The sequence below is a fragment of the Perissodus microlepis genome, chromosome 2, assembly GCF_051167445.1.
Source record: "Perissodus microlepis isolate ML-2025 ecotype Zambia chromosome 2, ASM5116744v1, whole genome shotgun sequence".
NCBI lineage: Eukaryota > Metazoa > Chordata > Actinopteri > Cichliformes > Cichlidae > Perissodus > Perissodus microlepis.
In genome coordinates this window covers 6,841,046-6,866,395 of record NC_140462.1, presented here as the reverse complement: position 1 = coordinate 6,866,395, position 25,350 = coordinate 6,841,046, and the positions used below count along the sequence as shown (strand labels likewise).

Sequence of the window (25,350 nt, the reverse complement as noted above, 5' to 3'; positions counted from 1 at the left end):
ATAAGCTGTCTTCAGTCATTTCACTGCTGGTAATGCTATGAGTGTGTATGTGTACGCGTTTAGTGCTTCAATGCAAAACAAAGCTTGCATCCTACTGTATTTTTGAAGCTCGCGAATGTGCTTAGTTCAAACACTTTGGCGGCTGCTTAAACCTGTGACTCATTATTGCTTTGAAATTCATTATGTTTCATTCTGTGGCTTCCATCACACACTTCACCTTCCTTTTAGCCTGAATCCCACTTGGAAAATGAGAAATTAGGGCAGCGGGTCTCAAGAGACTTTTGGAATAAAACAAGGTTTCTGGAATAGTTCTTTGTACTGTGAATGACAAGTGATTTCGTGGTTGGTGGCCTGGTGGTAATTGCATACCAGTCAGTAATCACTGTTTATGTGAAAGTGATTATAAACACACGATTGTCTTCTAATCAGCGAAACCCATCTGGCAATAGAGGTAACATGATGAATACAAGTAAGAGGGAGAGAGAAAAAAATAGAGATGCTTGTATAGTATAGTCTACATCACTGTTTTCCTATTAACATCGCCTATCATCAACATCACCTAATATTAACACCACCAAAAAACATTTGTTTGAAATGCACTGCTTGAAAAAATTAGAGGAACACTTTGAAAACACATCAGATCTCAATGGGGGGGTGAATCATGCTGGATATCTACACTCATTTGGACTGGGAAATATGTTAGACATGAAAGGATGCCAAATCATTTGTTGAAAATGATCAATCTCCAAAAGACTGAATGCAACGAAACCCTGAAAATGCTGAAAGTGCTTACTGTGAGTGTTACTCAGTAGTATTTATGCCCCCCACATGCTTGTATACATGCCTGACAATATGCTCCTAGTGTGATAATGAATGGTGTCCTGGGGGGTCTCCTTCCTAACCCCTAACCCTGGACCAAGGTATTGCTAGGCTCTGGAACAGTCTGAGGTGCAACCTGACGGCGTTGCATGGGCTGAAACATAATGTTCTAGAGGTCTTCTGTTGGTTATAGCTCAGGTGAGCACTGGGATCCAGTCAGTGGTTCCTTTATCCTCCAGGAACTGCCTGCATTTCTCATCACATGAGGCTGGGCACTGTTGTCCATCAGGAGGAACCCAGGACCCGCTGCATCAGTGTCTGACAGTGGAGCCAAGGATTTCATCCTAAGATACCTAATAGCAGGTTTGCCTTCTTAACCTGTAGAGGGCTGTGTGTCCCTCCATGGATATGTCTCCCCAGACCATCACTGACACACCACCAAACTGGTCATACTGAACGATGTTACAGCAAAATGTTCTCCACAGTTTCTCCAGACCTTTTCAGTCTGTCACATGTGCTCAGAGTGAGTCTGCTCTCAGCGAGCCTGTTCTCAGCTCCTTGTAATCTCCTTCATGCTCTTTAGACTGTGCTGGGAGACACAGCCAGCCTTCTGGCAATGGCAAGTATTGATGTGACATACTGGAGGAGTTGGACTACCTGTGCAACCCTTGCTCATGTTACCAGTAGTGACACTGACCCTAGCCAAATGCCAGACTACTGAATAAACAGTAAGAAACGAAGAGTGAAAAGGAGGCACATTCAGATCAGTTCATAGCTATACTTGTTATACTTGACCCAGAAACAGAAAAAGGGTTACTCCGTTAGTTCCTTGCCTTTTTTTGTAAGTCAAGGAGAGGTTCTGTCAAAGCAGCTCCACTGGGACAGCAGGGAAGAGTGTGATCAAAAAGCCTAAACCAGCAGGTGGAGCTCAGCAGACTGCAAAGAATAGTTTAGCAGTGTTTGAGTCATGGTCACTGTGACCTTCCGATATGTCCAATCAGACAAGCAAGGCAGACCTCTGATATTATGACATCAATGTCCTAACACCTACCTGTAGGCATGTCTGATATGTCATAAGGGCTTATTGTTTGTCCACTGGAATAATGTACGTTTCTGTTCCGCTTTGCAGGACTGTCTCGATGAATGACTGATTATCATTAGCATCACTAGTTGGCAGACTTCTCTCTGATGCCATGCATCACCACACACTCATTTCTAATCAAGGTACAGGGTTTTGCTTAGGAAAGGGAAAGCCTGCAGATGACATCATGCAGCTCCATGGACAGCTGTCAGAATGAGTCAGGTGGTCCTAGGCAGACTGATAGTCGCTGTGTTCCTTATGTCAGGGAACAAAATTCCTCCAGCAGCGAGGCAGCTTCCAGTTCAGTCACCGTCAAAGCATGAGTAACTACTTTGACAGGAAGCTATAACATACAGTAGCATCCATGACTGAAAAAAACAATAGATAATAACACAATTGTGAAAGATGCTTACCTTTAGTAGTCACCGTGAGCATTTCTTTTACCGGCGTGGAGCAGTGCCAAGGACTGTGATTCAATAAGATGCTGTGTCCCCTGAATAGAAATGTAGAGCTAATCTATAGAATCAATGAAAGCTAAGAGGAAAGATAGCATAAATACCATTTTTGTATTTTGATTTTTGTAATATTCACCTGACGTAGCGCAAAATAATATTGCCGCATTTTCTATTTTTCTAGTGCCACACTCTGAAGATTTGCATGCACTTAATTATACATTCAGTATGTGACAAACATGTGCACTTCCACATAATGAGAAGGAATTATTTATAGCGTGCTGCGCTCTTATCATTTGTCGGGCCCAACAGGTACAAAAAGATGAAGTTCAAGGACACCCAAACTTGTCCTCCCAGCAAGCTGTTACTTAGACAAACATTCATCATTCAAGAACACAATTACGCCACATCTAAACCGTCTTCTCTACGGAGTATTAATTGGATAAACAGATCTCTGTTACACTATGTACATACCGGTTTTCTCTGTTCTACACTGAAATTAATAATGCACACAAGATAGTTCACTGCTGTATCTCCATCCCAAAGAATTTAATATGGAAATTGAATCCATGACTCCTTAAGTTTTAGCATGGTCAAAACTCTATGGCGAAAACAATTACTTCACAAATTATTATTGCACAAAAAAACCCCAAAAAACATTAAGGAGTGTCTTTCTGAAAGATAATTATATTCCGAGGCCTTCATTAAGAGCTTGATAAGTACATTTGTAAGCTCATTCTCTCCAAGACTGTAATTCATGCTGCACTGGTGGAGCTTCTTAATTAACACCTACTCAAGCCAACAAATAGAAGTGTGTTAGTTGTGCTTGGCTGCAGGACAAGACAGCATTGTTGATTGTAGTGTTCTGTGTGTCCACTGCTTTGAATTACTGATGACTGTCCTCTCTTTTTGGAACCATGACGTGAAGCACTGTAGAAAAGTCTATCTCACCCATCAGTTCTTCATATTTTGCTTGGACAATACAGATCTATTGTGCAGAGATCTATTGAAACGTGCAAACATGTATAGTTTGTGCGATTCTAACAGTTTTGAAGCTTCATTGAACCACACTGCTTCAATAATGTTGAGGTACAAGGCTCTGTGGGTGCCAGTCAACGACTGATAGTGTTCCATTGTGTGTTTTTCTATTCAGTTATGCTTTCACTGCAGTGGCAGTGTGTTTGGGATCATTGTTATGCTTGAATATGAAGCTGTTGGCAATCAGACGCTTTCCACTTGGTATTGCATGATGGATCAAAATCTCATGGTACTTTTCTGCATTCATAATTCAGTCAGTTTAGACAAGATATCCAACACCACTGGATTAAATTCAGCCCCAAACCACGACAGAGCCTCCACTGTATTTTCCACATAGCTGTGGACACTCACTGTTGTTCCTCTCTTCTGAGCTACTCCATACATTCTCGTAAAAATTAAAACCCACAATGTCAAACTTGGATTAATCGCTCCAAAAGACCTGCTGCGACTCCTTTTTAGGTCTGAACTGACACCCCAGTGTTGGTTTTGTGTGTACAACATCATCATAACAATGTTGGCTCAACATTGCAACTGACCAGTCACGCTGTCTGAGCAAACCAACACAAGTAATCTAAATTTGGCTAAAAGAAACGCTAACTTGATCATATGTTTGTTATATTGCATAAAATATTTTTTTAAAAATGAAACACTTACCATTTGTTCCATAAGAGTTTAATATAAACAAAGTAATTTGTTTTCTTTTTTCTCAATATTCCAAAGCTATGACGTCACAACAATATGACTGGTCAGTAGCAATGCCGACCAACATTAACAACACCATTTTTTAGATTTTTTTAGTCCAGCTCTTATCTAATATGGCATACTTCAGTCTTTTTATTCCTCTGTTTGCCTTTAGTGGCTTTCCTGAACAGTAGGCCAGTTGTACCTCTCAGGTCAGGTCTTTGCTGGATTTTTTCCCCCCTTTCTCAAGCACATGATTTTCACAGGTCCATGTTAAGTAGCTTAACAAACACAAAAACACATTCCTCTGAAAGTGGTCAGGTACAAGGACTGGACTGAAAATGGCTAAAAAGCAAACAATGGTAAAAGAAAAGCCTGGAGGACTTGCAAGAAAGTCTGGCTCCTTGGAAGCAAAATGTTACAAAATGAGGGGTAACTCAAGACTTTTTCACAGTACTGTATTTCTTTAAGAGGTGTCTTGTGCCATAAACACACATAACATTAGGAGGATACAGATTGAACTTAATTAATAAACTATTAATTGCCAGCTCTGCAGCTAGTTCTATACAACCAAGAACCAAGCACTGAAGCTACCACTGCTATACGTGTGTGCGTGTATGTGTGAATTAGAAAAGTGAGGCTAGAGGGGTGACACCTGGCCTCTTTAGATAATCTATTTATGTCTTTCACACTTCATCAAGCCTGAACCAAAATACCCAGCACTTGAATATGTTTATCAAATGTCTCAGTCCACAACATACGTGAGATATATTTGCTCTTGACCTTGTAAGAGTTGAATTTGCACATGTTTGCGTATCCACAAAGCATTTCTAGATATAGATATGCTGGTTAATTTACTTGTCTTGAATGCCTGCAGTGTTTTCATATGATGTTTATTTATTAATAATAAATGAGTAAGTGGCGCTTCAATGTGCCCATTGTGTCTGTGCACCTGATGCCACATCAGCTGACTTTCCCTAGGGGATTCTGTTATACAGAGTTGCTAACATGTAAAACCCATTAGCATTAACAAAAGATAAACATAATTTTAGTTTAAAACAAATCGAGCTGCTCTAAATTGAGTTAACATTAAAAATTAAATCAACTGAAAAGAAGATAATCAGCAAGTTAACAGAAGGTACAAAATGTGCAAAAGCTTTGATTCACCCCTCTAGTTTTGCATATTTATGTTTTATGAAATATGTGCTAAGATAAATAGAAGTACAGTAAATAAGGAAAAAACAGAGTTTGCACAATTCTAATGACTTTTGCACAGCACTATATAACGCAAATAGCTATTTGTGAGTCTTCGTGATACTTCACAAAAAGATGGTTTCAGTTTGAAAAGGCTCTGTTTTACATTCTGCTAGCGACGCACACAGAGAGACAGTAAGAAAATAAGCAGCAGACAAAAGAGCCACTGCCTGTGGTAATAACCTTAAACCTTGGAGTTTGTTATCGACACCACCTCAATGCAGAGTGGTGCAGTGCAGAGAGGAAAGTAAAGACAGGAGACAAAGGTTAACAATAATACGAGATAATGAACTGATTTGCTCACGGAGAATTTCACTGTTTTTAATGATTATTTTTTCTGTTGTGACAGACTTAAGAAGAGTAAATCTTTTTATGGCTTTCTAGTTTAGCCGTTATGATTGAATGTCGAAGAAATTCTGGCAGAAAAAAACAAAACAAAAACTATTACAACAAAATGTCACGTCTGAAAATCCCCTCAAATCAAATGTCATATTTAAAAATCATATTTCTTCATAATAACTACTTGCAGTTTATTTTCCATCCTCTGTCAGAAGTCTGTTCTTTCGCCCAACAGTTTAAATAGCTCTTCCCTACTCCTGCCTTTATGGAAGCAGTAATTAATCCATATATGGACATACACAGCGAGCGCCACGCCTAAAACACCTCCTGGTTTTACGGACTTGCTGTGGCCCGTGTCCTCCCTTCCCCGCTGCCTGGAAGTTCAGGAACTTGGTCACCGCCCAGCGCCCCCTCCTCCTCCTTTTACCTCATCTATTGTTGGGCAATACGTTACTCCATCGAAATTCTCTTAACCGAAACTTTTCAGCTGACTTGCTGGAGCTCTTGTGATACTTTTCTGTATAGCCGTCGAGCGGAGGGAGGAAAACTTTGGTGTTTATCGTGAGTGAGCGGCGCAGTTAAACTAAGTCCGTGGGGCGAGGAAACGGGAGGAAAACTTTTGACGCAAGGAATTCCGTAATTCCCATTCCTCCATTTTGAACTTTTAAACTTCACTTTGTCTAGCGGACTGTTGTCGGTGAGTATATAACGAGTCTTTCTTACTGTATATACAGTGAATACTTAAACAAAATGAGTGGACTAGTTGTTTGGGCCGTCTGTTTCGGCGGTAAAGTTTGTCACAGAAAGCAGGCTAACAGTTGTTTGTCGCTTAGCATTAGCTTTAGCTCATCGCTGTGTTTGCGGAGCTCCGTGTTACAGCAGGTAACCTGCATTACGCTAAGCTAAGCTGGTTTTAATGTTACCTGTAGCCTGCTGTTAATAAAGTATTGAAAATGACTTAGGTGGACCGTTATTGGGTGTTAAATGTGTACACGAGTATTTTCTGCTTTGTGTATTCTCGTTTAACGGTTTTTGACGGGGTAAAACCGACGTTTGTTTAGGTAGTTTTAGCAACAGGTGGAAGTTGAGCTAATGTTAGCACACCAGGTGTTTGACCCACCCTAGTGCTTCTCAGCAAGTGTTAACATGTTTCTGTTTTGTTACGGTATTTTCCCTGTTTGGATACATTATATACACTTATTAGTACCTACACATGGCTTAGTTTGACAGTTTTAAATCGTTAATATTATTTTTTTGCCTAAGTCGCGTACATAAACCCTCAATCCCAAACCTGCTAGACTGTTTCGATTTCATTTGCAGAGATTTGTAGATATCACTTTGCGACATGTACCACGCCCATACAGAGCAGTCGAACGCAGTTTCTCCCACGCTGGCCCAGATTAATCTTCGTCTCATGACTAGCATTTTAACGTTGCTTTCAGTGGAAATGCGTCATGTTGTCTGGACAAACAGACGTCTTCCTCAAACAACCTTTACAGAAATTGTTTTTTTTTTTTCAATACACTGCCCAACATTATCAGTTTCACTGCGTGTTAACTCATGGGTAGAAACTCTGTGTATATTGGAAAGAAGAAAAGTGGTTAATAATACAGTAGAACTGAAAATAGCTCTAATATATAACGATTCACTATAAAATTAGAAAGCCATGGTTGTCATGTTCCTCTCTTAATATTTTTGTACTTTTGTTGGTAATGTAGGCTAATAGCTAGTGTTGTAATTCCTCACATAATACAGCTGACCAACTTTTCAGTTGAAGCCCCTCAGCCCTCGGGCCATCCTGATTATCCCTGCCCCTCCATGTTTGATAGCTAATCAATGGAGTCACAGCCACTGCCTGAAAAGAGAAATTGAAATTGGGCCACTGTGTTGCTGTGTTCTGCCGTTGGCATTCATTCTGAAAGCAATGGAGCACTGCTGGCTCTAACAAGGACTTTAATAATTTCTTTAATGCACCGAGTTCTAGACACTAGTCTGATAATCTGACAGAAATCTTGATTTGTGAAGAGAAATTATAACTTTTAAGTCATTCAGGGAAGCAAATATTGAGTTAATCAAAGGACAGAGATGTCCATTTTTTCTGTAGTCTACATTTTCTGCTTCAGAAGAATTAATTTGTGTTTGTTTTTTCTCTTTTACTTTTTTTTTTTTTTTTTTTTTTTTAAAACAGTAAACTAGACATCATGACTAGCAACACCGCACCAAACATCAACTTTAAATGGGACCCGAAGAGCCTGGAGATCCGTACTCTGGCAGTGGAAAGGCTACTGGAGCCTCTGGTCACACAGGTAATACAACAAGTATTAATATTATTAAAATGAGGCACCTTACACATCTTACTTCACAAAACAGCAAAGTGAAAAAATGTGATTTATTTCTGTGGTTCATTCTTGCATTTCACCATTTTAGAACTGTTATTTTGCCTTACTATGTCATATGTTGTTTGTTTTTTAGTCTTATCACCATTTATTAACTTTAGGCAGGTATATAATATCCTAATAATCTCTGCCATAGGTCACCACTTTGGTAAACACCAGCAATAAAGGCCCATCTAACAAGAGGAAGGGACGCTCCAAGAAGGCCCATGTTTTGGCTGCATCAGTGGAGACTGCTACCGAGAACTTCCTTGAAAAAGGCGAAAAGATTGCAAAGGAAAGTCAGTTCCTCAAGGATGAGCTGACTGCTGCTGTGGAAGATGTCCGCAAGCAAGGTATATTGAAAATACGTATTGCAGCAGTGTGGCTTCATGCTTGTACAGAGTGCCTCTTAAGATGGGACGGATGAAAAATAAACCATAAGCTATGTATACATCATCTGCTCCAGCAAAAATCCTTGAAATAAGAATATGGTTTGAGTCTGATAGATTTCTTTTAGAAATGGGTTTTTCAATGAGGCCATTAATAGACTTTCAGTCTAAGCATGCACATGGTTCAGATTCATTTCATGCTAGATGGTGTCATTCCTGTACCTTCTGTGGGGATCAAATTTCACCACTTTTCCCAGAGAAGCCTGTGTGTTCTCTTAGCACAGTGTTAGGATACTCCCCAGTTATGTGAACTTGAGAATCAACCTCACCATATTCAGTGTTGTATTTTCTGTGCTACCTCCCGTTTCTTGCCCTTTGTTTTTGTTATAGAAGGATACAAAGATGTGGTTATATTATAGAGGTTTGCATAACATCAAATCAGTATTATTTTACTTGTGTTTCTTAATGTTCAGAACTTATTTTTGGGTAGTGTGTGCGGTGTTCTTGGCTTTTAAAAATCCTTACCGAGCAGTCTACTATAAACTATGTAGTACTCACACGAAGAAATAAATTCCAATTTAAATCTTGTGTTTGCCAGAAATCATAAAATGTATACAAATTAGGGTGTAACATGTAATTGCACGTTCTGTACTGATTGCCAAATATCAACAGTTGTGTAGAAAAAAAGAAAAAGGTTTTGTTTTGTATGATAGAAAATTTAGAGGATTTATGTTATGGTTAGCATCAAAAAGATTGATGCCGATTTACAGTTTTATTATATTTCGTCTAACATTGGAGTGATATCACACACTTTATCTGGGCCCTACATTATTGCGCTCATCTCTGTGAAACTGGGGTTTTATGATTAACACGGTGGATTGAGGAAGGTTTCTGTACCCTTTAACAGCCCACTGTTAGAACCGAGACAGGGCACAAGTTTGCACCTACACCTGCATCTGCGTACAAGTCTGTAAGGTTTATTTGTACCCAAAGTTGGCGGTATTCAAGATGTTTTTTTCCTGGCTCAGAATAGGTCTTCGGATTCGACTCTGTATACAAGTCTGATTGATTCACATAGCCAAAGAGTGTGTTAGCAGCCTTAACAGAGGTCGATACACTTCCTGTGGTTTGGACTGTTTTGATAAACAAAATGCATTTTAGCTTGGAAAAACTTCAAAATCACAGCCCTGATCATTTTCCTTTTATCTAAGGCCAAAAAGTTTCTGGGGGTGGGTTGTGTGGTTTTTTTTTTTTTTTTTTTTTTTTTTTTTAAGAATAAACCCTGATATTGCAGATAACGTCAAAAGTGATCCGAGGAGGCTTGTGTTGGTGGAGAGATGTCTGTTATTCTGTGTAATTAGTCATCTTACTGGGGTGATTAGTGGTATACAAACTCATGTGGCAGAAGTGACACATGAGCTGTGCACTGTTGTTCCCACTTTTTAATCAGAATGCTTCCCTTTTTAGTTGTTGCCACGGAGACCAGAGAAGGAAAAAAGTTTGCAGATGTCACCAGTGATGTCAAATTTATTTAAATGGCTATATCCACCTGCCTGGTGGGAGGCCTCCCACGCACAGTCCATTTCAAATTCAATTTCATGACTTCCTCAAGTCTCAAGACAGGAATCCACCATAAAAATCACCAGCCAATGCAATTACAATTTGTCTTGCGATAGCAGGTTCCATCATCTTAACAACCACACAGCAATTCTCATTGACTCTCTCTTTTTCCGTATATCATATCTGTCTTTTGACACGCTAGGAGACCATTGAGACCAGGGAGCTATGACTGGAGGGTGGCTGTTATCACCTTCTGAAGTGACATCTTTGTAGCTCTGTCCTTTTTTTTTTTTCTCCTCTGCCCCCCTTCCCCCCGATGCCCAGTGAGTTAGATGTCCCCCACTCAAGCTCAGCTCTGAGTAGTTGGGAGGTAGAAGACATGTTGCTAGATAGCCTGTGCTGTGCTCAGTGCCCAGGAATGTTACTGTAGTTGTGGTAAGTTGTCACTGGGCTGGAATTCAATGACTGTTGTTAGCTGGTGCCTAGGCCTGGCTGTCAGCTATGCCATGCTGCTCAGTGGAGCGTGCCTAGACTGATAATATAGCCATTGAGTAGGGTAAAACCACCCTGGATTCAGAAAGCATTTTCAACCCAGCTGTGGATTACCAGCTGTTTAAAAGGAAACACAAAGAAATCACTGACATAATAATAAATAAAAACTCTGTATATATTGCATGTTCAAGTGGTTGTTGCAGCAAGTATGCCCTCTTTTCCCTTTTAAAGACTTTTTGTTTACTCAGTCCTTTCTGTCTGCTCTTGTCCTTGTTCCCTCTCTGTTGCCCTTCCCTCTCATTGTCTTTGTTGTCCTGCTGTTTTGGAGCCTTACTGTGTGATATACATTTTAATCATTTCATCATGCACTTGGTGGGCCGCAGGTGAGCATTAGACAGATGGAAGTTTATTAAAGGAGCACTGATCACTATCTGCCCCCTGAAAATGGCCTTATTGATTTTGTTCAGGGGGGAGTAACAGCCTAAGGGTAGCAGACTGTGTTTGAGGTTTGTGTTGTCGATCATTTGCACAAACTGCTTTCGCTCTGTCAGACTAAAATGGGCAGAATCTGCACGAGTGGTGTGTTTTGCCTTTTGTGGTGCAACTTTTAATTAAGTAAACAATGCTTCACTGAAGTAGGAAGAAAAAGTCCAAATGTGCATTTTAAAAATACCTTCTTTACTGTAAAGTTTCAAGAGAAATGGTTGATTTTGTTAAATTTAATTAAAAAGTTATTATTGGTAGCAAGTAGTGTCTCAATAAATGTCCCAGGAAACATTTACATCTTTGTTAATCTGAGGTTTCAATAATTTCTTTATAACTCACTTTTCTTAGGTATTTGTAGTATTGCTCTATTTTAGATCTGCAGGGATTATTTAATGAATCTGTTGGACTGTTGGTGGTCTATTGGAGACTGAGTTATTGTAACTGTAGTTTTGTTTTTGAAGCCAGTTGGTGTTATGACAGTTGCTGCTGATGTGGTGCTGCTAAAGCCACAGCCACTTCTGACTCACAGATGGTCACAGCAGTGTTGTCCGTTGAGATACACGCGCCTTTGAATGACTGAAGCTTTCTACATTTGCCACATACAGTAAAAAATGTATCATTTCTGGGAGGAAGTCTATTTGCTTGTCTGTTTGACGTTGTAGTGTTTATATAAACTTTAAAACTGGTTCTCTGAACAAACCACAAAGCAGTATTTTGGCAGTGTGGATCTAGTGTGAACACAGCAGCCAAGCTGCTTTGCTTCCAACGCTCTATTTTCCTTTACAAGCTAGAAGGGACACGTTGGATCCCAAAGTGTTAAATCCGTCCATTTCTGCTTATTTGTTTGTGTTAATTTCTTTGAACAGTGAAATTTTAGAAGACGGTGAGTAAAATTAGTCATTTTAACTGCCTTTATGTTTCTGTCAAAATGGAAATTTAACATGAAATTTTGACAGTTTGGGGGAAGACTCCTTTTAAAAAATGTTTTTCTTGGTTTATTCATTAGGTTTAATTCAAGCAGGATTTTGTCCTATAATTGTTTTTTTTTTGTTAAACATTAATCACTTGTATAGTAAAATGTGTGACAGTGTAATAATGGCCTTTATTTACATTTTGTGTAAATAATTTGAAAGCTTCCATGCAATAACGTACACCACAGTATAGATACTGTCCAGAACTAGTCAGTCAGTTCCAGCATGCATCAGGCAAGCTAGAAAAATGGCTTCTGTGTTAGCACTTCTATATTTCACTGTCCCCCCCAAAAATAGAGCTGCTATCTAAATAATCAGGTTGAGATATGTGAAGTGCTTGGCAAGATGCTAATAACTGAAGGCAAACATTAACAGCTAAATTAATTTTCATTCATCTTTATTCCACATCACACTGGCCAAAGAAAATTATTCATTCTGCTTGTCATATCTCCTCTCCAGTTTCTATAAAGCTGTACCACATGCTAGAAAGGTAGACACAACAGTGTTTTTGTTTTTGCTTTTGCTTTTTGTGGCTGTGCATTTCTGGGGCAACGATAGTGGTTTTACTGTCTTTCTCAGAGTTTGAGGTTAAATGTGTCTCCACTGAAGTAAACTACTGATTTCCTGCTTTGTTCATGACTACAGAATCTATTTATGTGCCCAGTCAACTGTGCAGGCCCATCCAATGTAGAACAAAGCATAGTGCTGGACAGAGCAGACACCGAGCCTTTTGTTGTGGTTTTGACCTCCTTTTTGTGTGTGTGTGTGTGTGTGTGTCCTTGTGTGCTTGTGTTTATCCATGTATAACCAGAAACACTGACAAATGCCTATATCTCAGATGAAGATTTCAAAAACAAAATGTGTTCAGTCATTGGTCACTCCCTGTAGGCAACTACTACTATTAATGATTGTATTTTTTACTTTTCTTTTTTTGTCTTTTAATGAACAACAAAAAAGTGATTAATCGCACTGAAAAGCATTTTATGCAGATTTTGTGATACATGGCTTGCTGTGTACGAATGTGTGTCTCATATCTCTAAATCACTGCCTTCGTGAGGCATGTGCCAGGTGGGCTTCCGGCATTTTATGAAAACAAAATAATTGGTATACAGTGGTTATTCTTCTACTTTAATTTTTGCTATGATGTCCTTGTTTTAAACACAGTGGTGCACTTTCCCCCTTCCTAAAAGGTTCAGCTCATCTGCTGACTAAAGGAGAACCTTCGGTCAACAGTATCCATTTAGAGGAAGCAAAACTCGCGACATTTATGTAGTTCAATCCTTGGAAGGATTATCAGTTGTCTACAGCTGTCTCTTCTCTGGATTGCTCAGGGTCTCTCACCTAGTCTGCTTGCAGTAGCAGATGACAGTTGGCTGTTGGCTTCGTCTCTCTGTCATTCACCGTATGGTTGTTGTGCAAGTCTCACGGGGCTCACTAGTCCGCTGCTGTCTGTGGCTCCCTTTGCACCCTTCTGCACCTGCAGACATCCTGCAGTGAATACAGGCCGGTAGAGACTTGGCAGTTGCCCATGTGAGACAGACTTTATAATCACTAGTCAGGGCCCAACTCCTCACTGCATGAGCTGCTGTTGTCCTTTTCAGTTCATAACTTTACAATTCTCAATAGAATTATATTTAAAAGTATCTACATTTTAAGCACAAATAAAAATAAGTAAAATAAAATATTGTCCCAAATAATACTCATTATTTTTCCCATAATAAATGTGATATCCATGTTAACAGCTCAGTAGCATGTTTTCTTTTATTTATTTTTCTTTTTGTTACTGTGAAAGATGGGAAAACTCTTTCCCAGTCACAGATGCCTGGGGGTTCAGAAAGAAAAGGTCATAATGGTTTAAAATGGTTGCTTTTGGACAAATGCTTGTATAAATGTTTTGAACAGGTTTTCATGTAAGGTTTCTGTTTAAATCTTGGATTTGGAGCTGATATTTTATTTTATTTTATTTTATTTTTTGTGCTTTGTTTCTCTACCTGAAGGTGAGTCGATGCGTCAGGCCTCTGGAGAATTTGCAGAAGACCCCTGTTCATCTATGAAGAGAGGCAATATGGTTCGTGCAGCCAGGGCCCTCCTGTCAGCAGTTACGCACTTGTTGGTGCTGGCAGACATGTCTGATGTCTACAAACTTCTCGTGCAACTTAAACTGGTGAGATGTTGAATTCTCAAGCATAATATACATTGATAATTCTAATTAAAGTGTCACTAACAATGAAGTGAATGCAGAGTTGGTAGAAGCAGTTTGAATTAATATTTCTATTTGTCAGTAATTGTCTCAACCTCTTCATTCAAGTGCAAATTGAAATCTTGCATTCTCTCAAACTTTTGGGAATAGCTTGATGTCTTAATTGACCTAACTCATACTTGGATTTTAAAAGCAAGCATAGACATTACTAATCTAAGTTAACACTTAATTCAGTCAAGTACTGCTTGTGTTTCAATTACTGTCTTCAGTATTGCAGCAACTCTTTCTATTTGTGTGGCTCAGGTGGAGGACAGTCTGGCCAAAGTGCGCAACGCAGGTACAGAACAGGATTTGGGAATCCAATACAAGGCCTTGAAACCAGAAGTGGACAAGCTGAATGCTATGGCTGCCAAGAGACAGCAGGTAATTGAAAAAAGTGATAGACAGGAGCAGAGTTACAGAATCTGTATTATAGCTTGAACACGGTTGGAAATTTTTGAGTGACTTCAGTACTTGTAACCAAAAACGTGCTCCAAACAGCACAGTGACAAGTGACTATAAAAGTCTTGAGTGAGAAAGAAACATGTCCCAAAATTTACATTAAATTCAGCCTTCTAATTAGAATACAAGTATCGGAGTGATTTGTTTTTAAAATGATTATAGCAGGGCTATATAGCTATATATATGATTATAATGGGCTTCTTCTTTTTTTTTAATCAGTTACTAGCTTGTCTCCAAAATCAAAACTTTAAATTTTAGCATCAATAAAATGATGCTAAAATCTACACAAATATTGTACACTCCCAAATCATTCATCCATCAATTTTATTCCACTTATTCAGTTCAGGGTCACTGGAGTCTATTCCAGCTGTCATAGGGCTGTGAATATAATATAAAAGTGAAACCTTGTTTGCAATTGAAAATGAAGGTCAAACAGACCAAATTGTCAATTGCCCTCCGACTCCAGGACATTTATTATCTTAAGCTACTTAGCACATCATACTATAACATTTTTTTTTAATGGTGTAATGTGTTGAAACTTGCTTTTGGACATTTATGTGACATTGCTGATGGAGATGGAGGAGAGGAAGTGGGTTGTGACCTTTTGCCAATGTCCCAGCGTGCTGGAATTTGAATAGTGGACTCACTGCTTTGGGAATTGGTGACCAGTAGTATGTTCCCCTTCTTGGCCATCGAGTCATCTAACTGATAATAGTTTTGAGAGAAAATTACTTTTTTAACTACAACATTTGGGTGTGGATCGAAAATGTTTAACAAAAGTGAAATCAGGAAGTAATAGGGCTTAATTGCAAACGAGTAGTAGAGCTAAAAGCCTTGGGAGTAGTCCAGTTGGAGCTGAAGTAGTTAGTGTATGTATGCAAGTTTTTTTGTTTTTGTTTTTTTTTTGTAAATGTATAATAAATCTACAATGGGGTAGTGATCACTATCTCCTCTCCTCCTCCTGTGAATCTGTAACTAGAGTACAATGCTATGGTCTGAATGGTGATGTATTAAATCGCAAAGGCACATTATATTGACCTGATTATGACTGTATTTCTGCAAGGGACGGAAAAAAATCTGGGTCATCTACAATAAACTGCTACACTTGGTGTCTTTGTAAGGGCATGACAAGTCCATTTTGAATATAAAGTATATTACCACACTACCTCCCGTAGCTGTTCCTCCTCAAAGTTTAACATTTTTATCATTTTTGTTCTTTCTGGTCTTTTTTTTATTTTAATTCTTCTTAATTCTAGGAACTAAAGGACGTTCAGCACAAGGACCAAATGGCTGCTGCCCGTGGGGTGCTACAGAGGAACATCCCATTGCTGTACACAGCATCCCGTGCCTGCCTGCAGCATCCTGACGTGGCAGCATACAAGGCCAACCGTGACCTGATCTACAAGCAGCTGCAGTCTGCAGTGTCCGGCATCTCCAATGCTGCCCAGGCCACTCCCACCGGAGATTCAGCACTCAGTCAGTCAGGAGGGGGTGGAGAGCTTGCCGATGCCCTCAACAATTTTGATGTAAGTCAAATGAGTGGCTTACAAGTCACAACCTGACTTGTCACACTTCCAGGTATCTGCTTAATCTAGAAAAGCATGACATTTAAAATGACATTTTTCCTAAGTCTAACAACAAAGGCCTGACTAGGATGAAACATTAGACTTGGGTCAGAATGCTAGTATATAGAACTAACCAAACTGACTCATCAAATGACCAAAAACCCCCAAAGTTAATGAGGTACATGGACAAACTTGGGACATGGCTTTAAGGCACATGCTTGACTCACTACTACTCCATTCTTTGAAGGACATAGATTAGTCCGTCTTTATGAACACATCATAAGGAGGGGGACGGAGAGAGGGTGGAGATATAGCCTCAAAGCTGTATCACAACATTCAATGGAAATTTGCTATATTTCTGATGATATAGGACATAAATAAATAATTAATTAAATAAAATAAATCAGTTATTGCAGTTTGCAGGCATCAACGTGTAGAGTAAACAAAATAAAGGTCATCTTCTGTCCTTTTCCAATGAGCTACTGTCACTGATGACGCACTGCCTAATCTGAAGTGCGTATTTATTGAAACAAGTTGCCAACAGCAACATTACAGTGCAGAGGTAGTGACACAGCATCAGTCAAATTTAACCACGAAAGTAAAAGTACAACTGCCATATGCTTTTAAAAATGACTAAAGTAACTTGAGTCTTAGAGCTTCTCATTATTGTCGCATAAAATAAAATTTAAAATGGAAAAGTATTTTTTTTACCTGTGATGAGGATGTGTGATGGGTCAGGTTTTACAAAATGTATTGCTTAAGAAAAGTGAACTTGAAAGGTATATGAAACGTGTGATAATGTACTCATAATATTTATATGACACAACATCAGGATAACAGCAGGAAAACACAGAAAGCTAATCAACTTAATGCTGCCTGGGGTGATAAATGCAGAGAAGATTAACCTGATTTCTCTTCCATTGTCACTTATTCTGTCACACTTGCAAAGTAACTTATTGTTTACAAGAGATTTTTCATGTTAAGATAAAGCCCAAAGACATTCAACAAATCCACGAGACAAATTAAGCTCCACAGAAGTACAGGTTTCTGTTGTGTCCTCTCTTTTGCTCAGTGAATTATTCATCTTGTATTGGTTATTAAGTCATTTCGCAAGTAGCAGTGTCTTGATGTGTTGCTCATACTGAGACACTCTGTATTTGTGTGATTGATGCAATTCGCATGCTCATGTTTTATTAGCCAGTGGCTGTATGATGCATTGTTTAATTACTCATAGTTATTGCAGACCATGGTATTTCTGCTGGTTGACATGGGAGGTTTGGGAGTTGCTTGCACAGTTATTCCCGGCCTAGAATGTGACTTGTGGGAAGGGTGACTGCGCATAAGCAAGATCTGCATGCAAAGTTAATGAGTCTGTGTTGCCATTAGTAAAAGAAAGCAGTGCTTCTTCCTCAGTAAATGAAACTCGAGTTAACTGAATTTGCTAAACAAAATTTGCTTTCTAAAAATTATTTGGTAATGGCCAAAGCACCTATTTATTTCATCTAGAGCCGGGAGATACTTATTTGTATCTCTCTGAAATTAGTAGTCAATTTGACAGTTAAAGATTTGTACCAACAAAGATGGACATCTTTGGTTAAACAACCTTTTTTTTATTTATTTATTTTTTTAATGTATAACACCAGTTAATTGTTGTTTCTGAGATCTTATGCCATGCACCAGGCTGCAGTGCCCCCCTTGTGCACTTTCTCTCAGGGGAGATGTAAACGAGGAACCTGAAAGACAGACATGTGAACCAGCATGTTTCAGAACTTTGATATAGAAAATGAATGGCTCTATGTAGGGTGTAATCTGGTGTGGTTGTTAGTGGAGAAATGTGAACCCACACTAACATGTGGGAAAAGAAGGCTCCTGTTGTTTGCGCTGCTAATGTCAACCACACTCTGCAGGCTAATAATCAGGTTTTTATTTATTTATTTTTTTGTGCGTGTGTGCAATCTTATGTGTGATGTGATACATTTTGTATTTTTAGTATTTTAGTGAAGAATTGGTTTCGGAGGCCCTTAAGTGGTTTTGTTACAGTTTTTAGTCTTTTTGCTGTTTATTTATTTTGTTTTGGGTCCTATAACTAGTGAATTGGTCACAGGCAGTTGCTAACGCTGCTAGGTAACCCTCTAATGTATTTACTTCACCCTCATATGTCAGCACTACCCTTCACTCCTGTTGAAAGGTAGTTGTTTGAAATTCTCACCTGAAAGTTGAGAGAAATAACTCAGGATCTACTCACTTGGTTGTTAATGCTTATTTCGCCTGCCATGACTGTAGACCGCCGAAATTCAGCGGCATTCTATTCCCTGATTTCTGTATTGCTGCTAGTGTCTTGATGTATTAGATGACCCCTGGACAAAACCATCAAAGGCTTTCAAATTTTGTCACGGTTAGGGTGCCTGAGAATTCCAGTGTCTAAAGGATTTGTTGCTTTTCTTTTGTGGAGGTGGTGGACTCAATAAGCCAAAAGGCAAGACGCTCTCCGTTTGATTCAGTACCCGCTAGAATAGGAGAAAAAACAAAACACTTGACTAAAACTATACTTAAGGTAGTACATGTGTTATGTAAGACCGTCTTCTTTGAGTGTCCTTCATCAACTAAGCATTACTTCCCAAAGTAGTCCCACTTGGGAATATAAAACAATGCCGTTTGTGCATTGAACAAATGTGTATTTTTAGGGCAAGGGTAGGCTGATGGCTGAAAGAAAAGAAAGTTTGATGATATCATAGTTGGCTTGCGTCAAGCCCTTTTTTTTTTTTTTTTTTTTGTTTAAAATATTTTTTTCACTTTAGAATAAAAAGATCATTAGTATGAAAGCTTTTCTGCCTAATGGCATCATTTCTGAGTGATTAATCAATATTGATCAGGTGACAAAACAGGCCCTTGGATCTGTTGCATCAGTGATTATTTTACAGGTAATTACACACACTCTAAATAAACTAGAATGCAGACCTTTTCCAGAATACCTAGTTGTGGTGCCCACTTTCAAGTGCAAGGCAAAATTAGCAAATGAGTCAACCCCCGCCATCTCTCTCCCTCTCCCTCTCTCTCTTTTTTCCTCCTCCATGTCTCTCTCGTGTGCCTGTTGCCATGGTGATATGACACGCAAGAAGAGGAGGTCAGATGAGACATAACGGAGGGGGGCTGGAGGTGGCAGTGATAGAGGGCGGGCTGCCTAATAAACCACGATTGTAACAGCTGAATTGTTGAATATTTTTCAGCAATAGGGCATCTGCAGCAGTATTGCAGAGTTCATTTCTCCCCGAGTAAGTTGGCTTTCTTAGACTGTCACAAACGTTGTATTGATACCTTAACTCTCCACAGTCATCACCAGCAGCCTTTCTCAGCAGATTTACCTACGTGAAGTGAAACGTTTAAGTTGGCTTCCTTGTCCTACAGATATATGGAAAAAAAGTGTGGGTTGCTAGAGCACCTCTTAGACTGAGATGAGAGATAAATGCTACCCAACTAATACTTGAAAGAAAAGAAAGTTGTACAGTTGCATGGAAAAGTATGGAGACCCCTGAAGAATATCTGATTTAATTAAAAAGAAAATATAGATTTTTTTTGGTTTGTCTTTTTTGCGCTGGAAGTATCGATGATGTCCTGTTTTAAGTTACTTCTTGAGTTCAGTCCTTCATCAGTATTTACAGTGTTAATATTGTAAACCTTCTTGACTTTGGTTGAGAGGCAAGTGACATTGTTGAGGGCAGCAGTGTTTCAAAAATTGAACTATTTATAACAAAGAACGCTGTGAGCACAGTGAGGAGGGGAAAAAGAAATCCCTATGCTGACGGCCCTTTTGCGCTAAGGACTCTGTAAGTGCTGACGTTCATTGGTCTTGTATAGAAAATATATACTGAGAAGGCAAAAAATACAGCCTGTGGAAATTGGTCTATAGGCACATATCACAGCAGTTTTTTTTTTTTGTTTTGTTTTGTTTTTTCCTTCTTTGTCAAGGAACTTTCTTTGCCACACCCTTTTCTGAGATTTTTTTGGGCAAGCATGGCACATGCCTAAAACAGTTGGAAACTGTTTTTCAACTGCTGTTTGATTTAAAAAAACAAAAAAAAAAAACTTGAATCCTTACTTGGACATAATCAAGCTTAAATTAAGAAAAACGAGCAGTGCCTAAACAAAATTAACTGGAGGAGCCCTGTCTTCTTTTACTTTAATATATCTCAGGTTAAAAAAAACATCAAATAGGCGTTTATTTAATACAGTTTCTAAGACGAGATATATGACATGGTGGAAAAAAGTCACTGCAAAAAATAAATGTCATCTTTGTCCCAAGACAAAGCATTTCAACTATGATGAAAGCGATTTCTTCCAGGATGACTATGCTCCCTTCAGTAATGCACAAATGGTTGCTGCATGGTTTGAACTTGAAAGGAGAGAAAATACTCAAAACAAGGCACCTTGCAGCAGTTCTCAACCTTACTAAGGTTTAAGTCGTCACCATATGTTCAGGTTCATCTGCTACTGTGTTCAATTCTTTAGCTAATAAATTAATGGGGTTCTCAATCACAAACTCTACTGTTACTGTTTTTATTACACTAGAAACAACATTTAGGTTACATTTTGTAACTTGGTTTTCCCATGAAGAACCTGCAAAAGGTATATCCACCCCAGGGTTAAACTGTATCAGTGGAGGCTCAGCCTGTTTTAAATGCCTTAAATTACACCATTTAAACCATTTTCCTTGCCAGTGCCTTATTTTCTTAAAACCTAATTTAGGGATAAAGAATTTATTTTATTTTTTTTATATAAGCCATTTTATTTTTCTGTGTGGGGAACCTAATGGCTTTTTAGCAGTGTGTGTTAACTATGTGAAATGTGGCCTTTAAAAAGTGTAAACTTGGAAGAAGTTCTAATGAACTTTTCTGAGAATTTACTTTCTTCACCATTTGTGGTAGGACCATTTTAAACCAGGACCCATTCCTTTGGAGAGAGAGAGAATGTATATTAGACTTTATCATTATTACCTGCTGAACTTGAAGCAGTGTATTTAAATTTACAGCAAAAGTTACTTTCCCTTTATGTCCCGGATAATCAATTAACCCTGAAGATTTGTTTTACAATTTCTGAAGTTTAATACAGGGTTTTGCCTTTTGTGGCTTTAACGTTACCTTTGATAGTGCTGCCCTTCCACCACAACAAAAATAAACCATGTTTGAGTTTGAGAGACAATGCAGTGGACTGTCAGTGAAGAAACCCCCCCCCCCAAAAAACTTAGCCATGCTTTCATGGACTACAGACCATTTTACAAATAACCGCCCGTTGCCAAAATCTTAGCAATGCCAGTCTCATTACAATTTCTGGATACACTCAGATAACAACAGTTCCAGACAAGCTCTATAAAAAGCCTCAGTCACACCAGGCCTCTTATTGTATTACTGCTGGAAACTGCTCTGTTTTCAGTTTACATTAATTTATTTCAGCATCTTATAGAGTGGGTCGTGATAAAGAGATTTGAATTTTGCTCAGCGAGTATATGCAGCTTTGTATATACTCGCTGGTTTGTATTTGTTCAATTGGAGACTGCATCCTTCTTTACCCCAAGGTTTAGTACTTTAAATTAGGGCTGCACGATTTTGCATAAAATGAGAATCACGATTTTTTTTTTTTTTTTTGCTTAGAATTGAGATCACGATTCTCTCACGATTTTCTTTTCCAATATAAATATTTATTGCACTTATTAACTGCACATCAACTTCGTAACAGTTGAGACTGAACATAAAAACAATAAATAAACATAAAAACAACAAATGTCTCACATTTTGTCGTTGCCGCAAAATGTTGTACTTCTTGAAATTCCATCTCCACCGTTGCTCGACACTGCATGTATAGAGCAGGTAGTGCAACAATAGAAAAATAGTTGGTACTGTGTAGCGTTTGTCTAGGGTGTTGATCATTTTCCTAAATCCCTCGTTTTGCACAGTGTTGATGGGAGCCATATCTTTGGTCAGGTGATAAGTAATAGCCTCCGTAATTTCTTTGTGCCTGCGGGAGTTCGACGGGTATAGGGAAGCGCTGTATAAGGTTTCCGTTATTGATGTTTAGGTGGTTGACCGGGACGGATTTTCTCCTGTCACTTTCTCGTCATCCCTGACGTGCTCTCCGTTGTTTTTTTCCCTGCCAATTTTAGCAGCCAGCTTCTGTATCACGTGGTATAAGGCTCCGCCCTTGTCATTTGTTGAGCAGGAAGAGTGAGTGCTTGTTTTCATGCAGATTGCGTCCCGGATCAAAATGCGGTACAATCGTCATCGGGTTTTGTTTTTTTTTTTTTTTTTTTTTATTTATTTATTTATTTTTTTAAATCGTTGTCATTTGGAAATGAGATCGCACATAAGTATGAATTGAGATCGCGATTTTTCTAACGATTAATCGTGCAGCCCTACTTTAAATATTTGACCAGTTTCCTTTTTTGAACTGTAAACACCTTACAGGGACCACTAAAGTGAACTTGTGTCAGGTGTAAATCAAAAATCACTCAACAGGCTTCAGCCAGATAGACGAGCTTAACATGAAAATATTATTAGCTCATAATGTTCTGCAAAAACACTTTTGTGGCCGTTATTCAAGCCATAAAGTCGGGATAGAATTTGGCGTTGTGGGGAATACTGGCGTAAATTAGTGTAGATAGAGGAATTTAATCACTACACATATTCCATGAACTTTACCTTTACTGGTTGGACACATCTGTTTTATTCTTTGCCATGTGGAAAGCACTTTGTAACACTGCCATTGAAAGGTGCTAAAAAAGGAAGTTGTTGTTCGGGGTGTACAGAGACAAAAAAAGGACAACATGGCACTTTCCTCCCTTCTGGTTTTCCACCTCACCTCTGAGTCAGTCAGTTCAGTCATTTCCTTTCTTGTTACTCTGGGCTTTGTGAAGGAGAGATCAGTGTACCATGATGACTATGTGCATTTTTTGCTCCCTGTGTAATTTTCCCTCTGACCCTTTCTTTACAGAAACAAATCATTGTGGACCCCCTGGCGTTCAGCGAGGAGCGCTTCCGCCCTTCCCTGGAGGAGCGCCTTGAGAGCATCATCAGTGGTGCTGCCCTCATGGCTGACTCTTCATGCACACGTGATGACCGCAGGGAGCGCATTGTGGCCGAATGCAATTCTGTGCGCCAGGCTCTCCAGGACCTTCTGTCTGAGTATATGGGCAATGTAAGTCTCTTTTCAGTTTTGTTTTCTTGTCATGTTATCTCCTCCTATCTTCTTTATTGTAGGCAGAACAATTTTCTAAGGTCAAAGGTTGTGCAACGGACTACAAACACAATTCATTCTAGCATGGATTGAGTTAAACTCTTAACATTTGACTTTATGTGAGTGTAATATGTGAGTCTTTACATAATCGGTTCCACTTGCAGGCACATCAATACCAACACATAACTGTCAGTGACAATTAATTAGGTTATGTAAGTGATTACATAGCTAATCCTTGACCTTGCTTAATGTCATAAAGTATAGTACTCAATATATAAACTAAATTGCGAAACGTGGTCTTACTCAATATTTCTTGTTGTGGTGAACAACTTTTTAAACTGAAGTACTAGTTACATGGCTTTCATTCCCATCAGTCACTTAAGACAGAATAAATGTGATGGAGGGGGAAAAATAAAAATACAGAACAAGCAGAATGGGTTGGTACAGGAGAACATTTGATTAGACAGGTGTATCAACCTGATCGGATTCGGCTGTGGCTAATTACAGATTCTAGTGTGAATAGTTATTTTGTTTCTGAAATTCAGCGGGAAGAAAAGACTTAAGAACCAGGGAAGTGTATACACATATTGAAAGGATGAGAAAAATTACAATACTAAATATTGCAGAGCATAATGACCAAGCTAGAGACAATTAAGCCCAGTCCACACAGGAAACTGTTTGCTTGATGGTCATTTCTTGGTCACTGATGGTTGGTCATTAGTGGACATTCCAAGCTCCAGTTGCCTTGGTGACCCCCTAATATATTTACTACCTTGTCATGTCAATCTACTGTATCCTGTGCTCTCATTGGTAGCTGTTTTAGTTGCTTGTCTCAAGTTGATTTTTCAGCCATTTTCAGCAGTTACTTCACCCACCATTGCTGGATGTCAGAGAACTGAGCCTGCTGATTTATTAAATGCTAAAATTACTATTCTGTCTGTAACCAAAAGTAATATTTATTCCTGGCCTTGGCCCTGCATGCCATGCCTGTGAAATCTGTTTAGAATTTTAAGAATTCAGTGGACATATAAAGACCAAGAGCACACCCTTTTTTTAGAGTTCACTTGCCTTTGGGGAAGTATCTAATATTAAAAAAAGATGCCTTAATGGCAAAAACTGTTGATTTTTATCCCTCAAAAGGAAAATGTTTCCACAAGTGCTGATGTCTTATCACTGGATTAATGTGACATGTTTTGTATGTAGATGTGAATCTGCTCCCATTTGTTGGATTTTGTTTTGTCCCAAAAACAAAACAAAAAAACAACAAACAAAAAAAACTTGTGGACAGATCACAGCAACCAGCTCAGAAGCTGGATGAATACCGCCACATAAATGCTGTTATGTAAGAGGGGAATAAGAAACTGTGCATGACCGGCTAGGGTGTCACAAATGTTATGGCGTGCCCCCAGATGATGTGATATCCAACTCGGCACGGGACGCTCAGAGCATAAAAGCACCATACCAGTGAATGCTTATAAAATTATTTGATTGCAGATCAGGTTTGCCTCAAAATTTGTTTTCATTGGACATTGACAAAATAAGCAATTGTGGGTCAACTAAGTTTGAATGTCATTTTCTCTTATTCTAGCCTCAAGAATTGCAGTCATGGTTTGCACTTGTTGTCCATCCACAACATGTTCAGTTTATTTTAAGGTTCAAGACACTCATGAAGCATCTCTGATTTGCTTCAAAATGACTTTTCCACTTCACTGGACTCATCCATGCCAGTCATGTTACCCTGTATGACTTGAGATGTTAGATTTACAGAGAAACACCACTCATCAGCATGGTGATGATAAGTGGACATGATGGGTGTATGACCACTCATTTGGCCAAATGAAAACAACAGATGAGAAGCATAATGTGTCATTGTCCACAGTGTGCTTTAATGGTGTAGTTTAGCCTCTAAGAATGGTGCCTTTA

The 25,350-nt window shown here is 38.9% G+C and overlaps 1 protein-coding gene across 1 annotated transcript in view; it reads left to right on the top strand.

The window, feature by feature from the left end:
* Positions 1-6,011: 6,011 nt before the first annotated feature.
* The window catches only part of ctnna1 (catenin (cadherin-associated protein), alpha 1), a 73,998-nt gene continuing 54,659 nt past the window's right edge, over positions 6,012-25,350 (top strand). Inside the window, exons 1-7 of the mRNA XM_084942395.1 lie at positions 6,012-6,361; positions 7,853-7,970; positions 8,197-8,392; positions 13,935-14,101; positions 14,441-14,560; positions 15,895-16,164; positions 23,185-23,388. Of these exons, the coding sequence (XP_084798521.1) occupies positions 7,866-7,970; positions 8,197-8,392; positions 13,935-14,101; positions 14,441-14,560; positions 15,895-16,164; positions 23,185-23,388 (1,062 nt within the window). The 5' untranslated portion in view covers positions 6,012-6,361; positions 7,853-7,865. The remainder of the gene's footprint in view (positions 6,362-7,852; positions 7,971-8,196; positions 8,393-13,934; positions 14,102-14,440; positions 14,561-15,894; positions 16,165-23,184; positions 23,389-25,350) is intronic.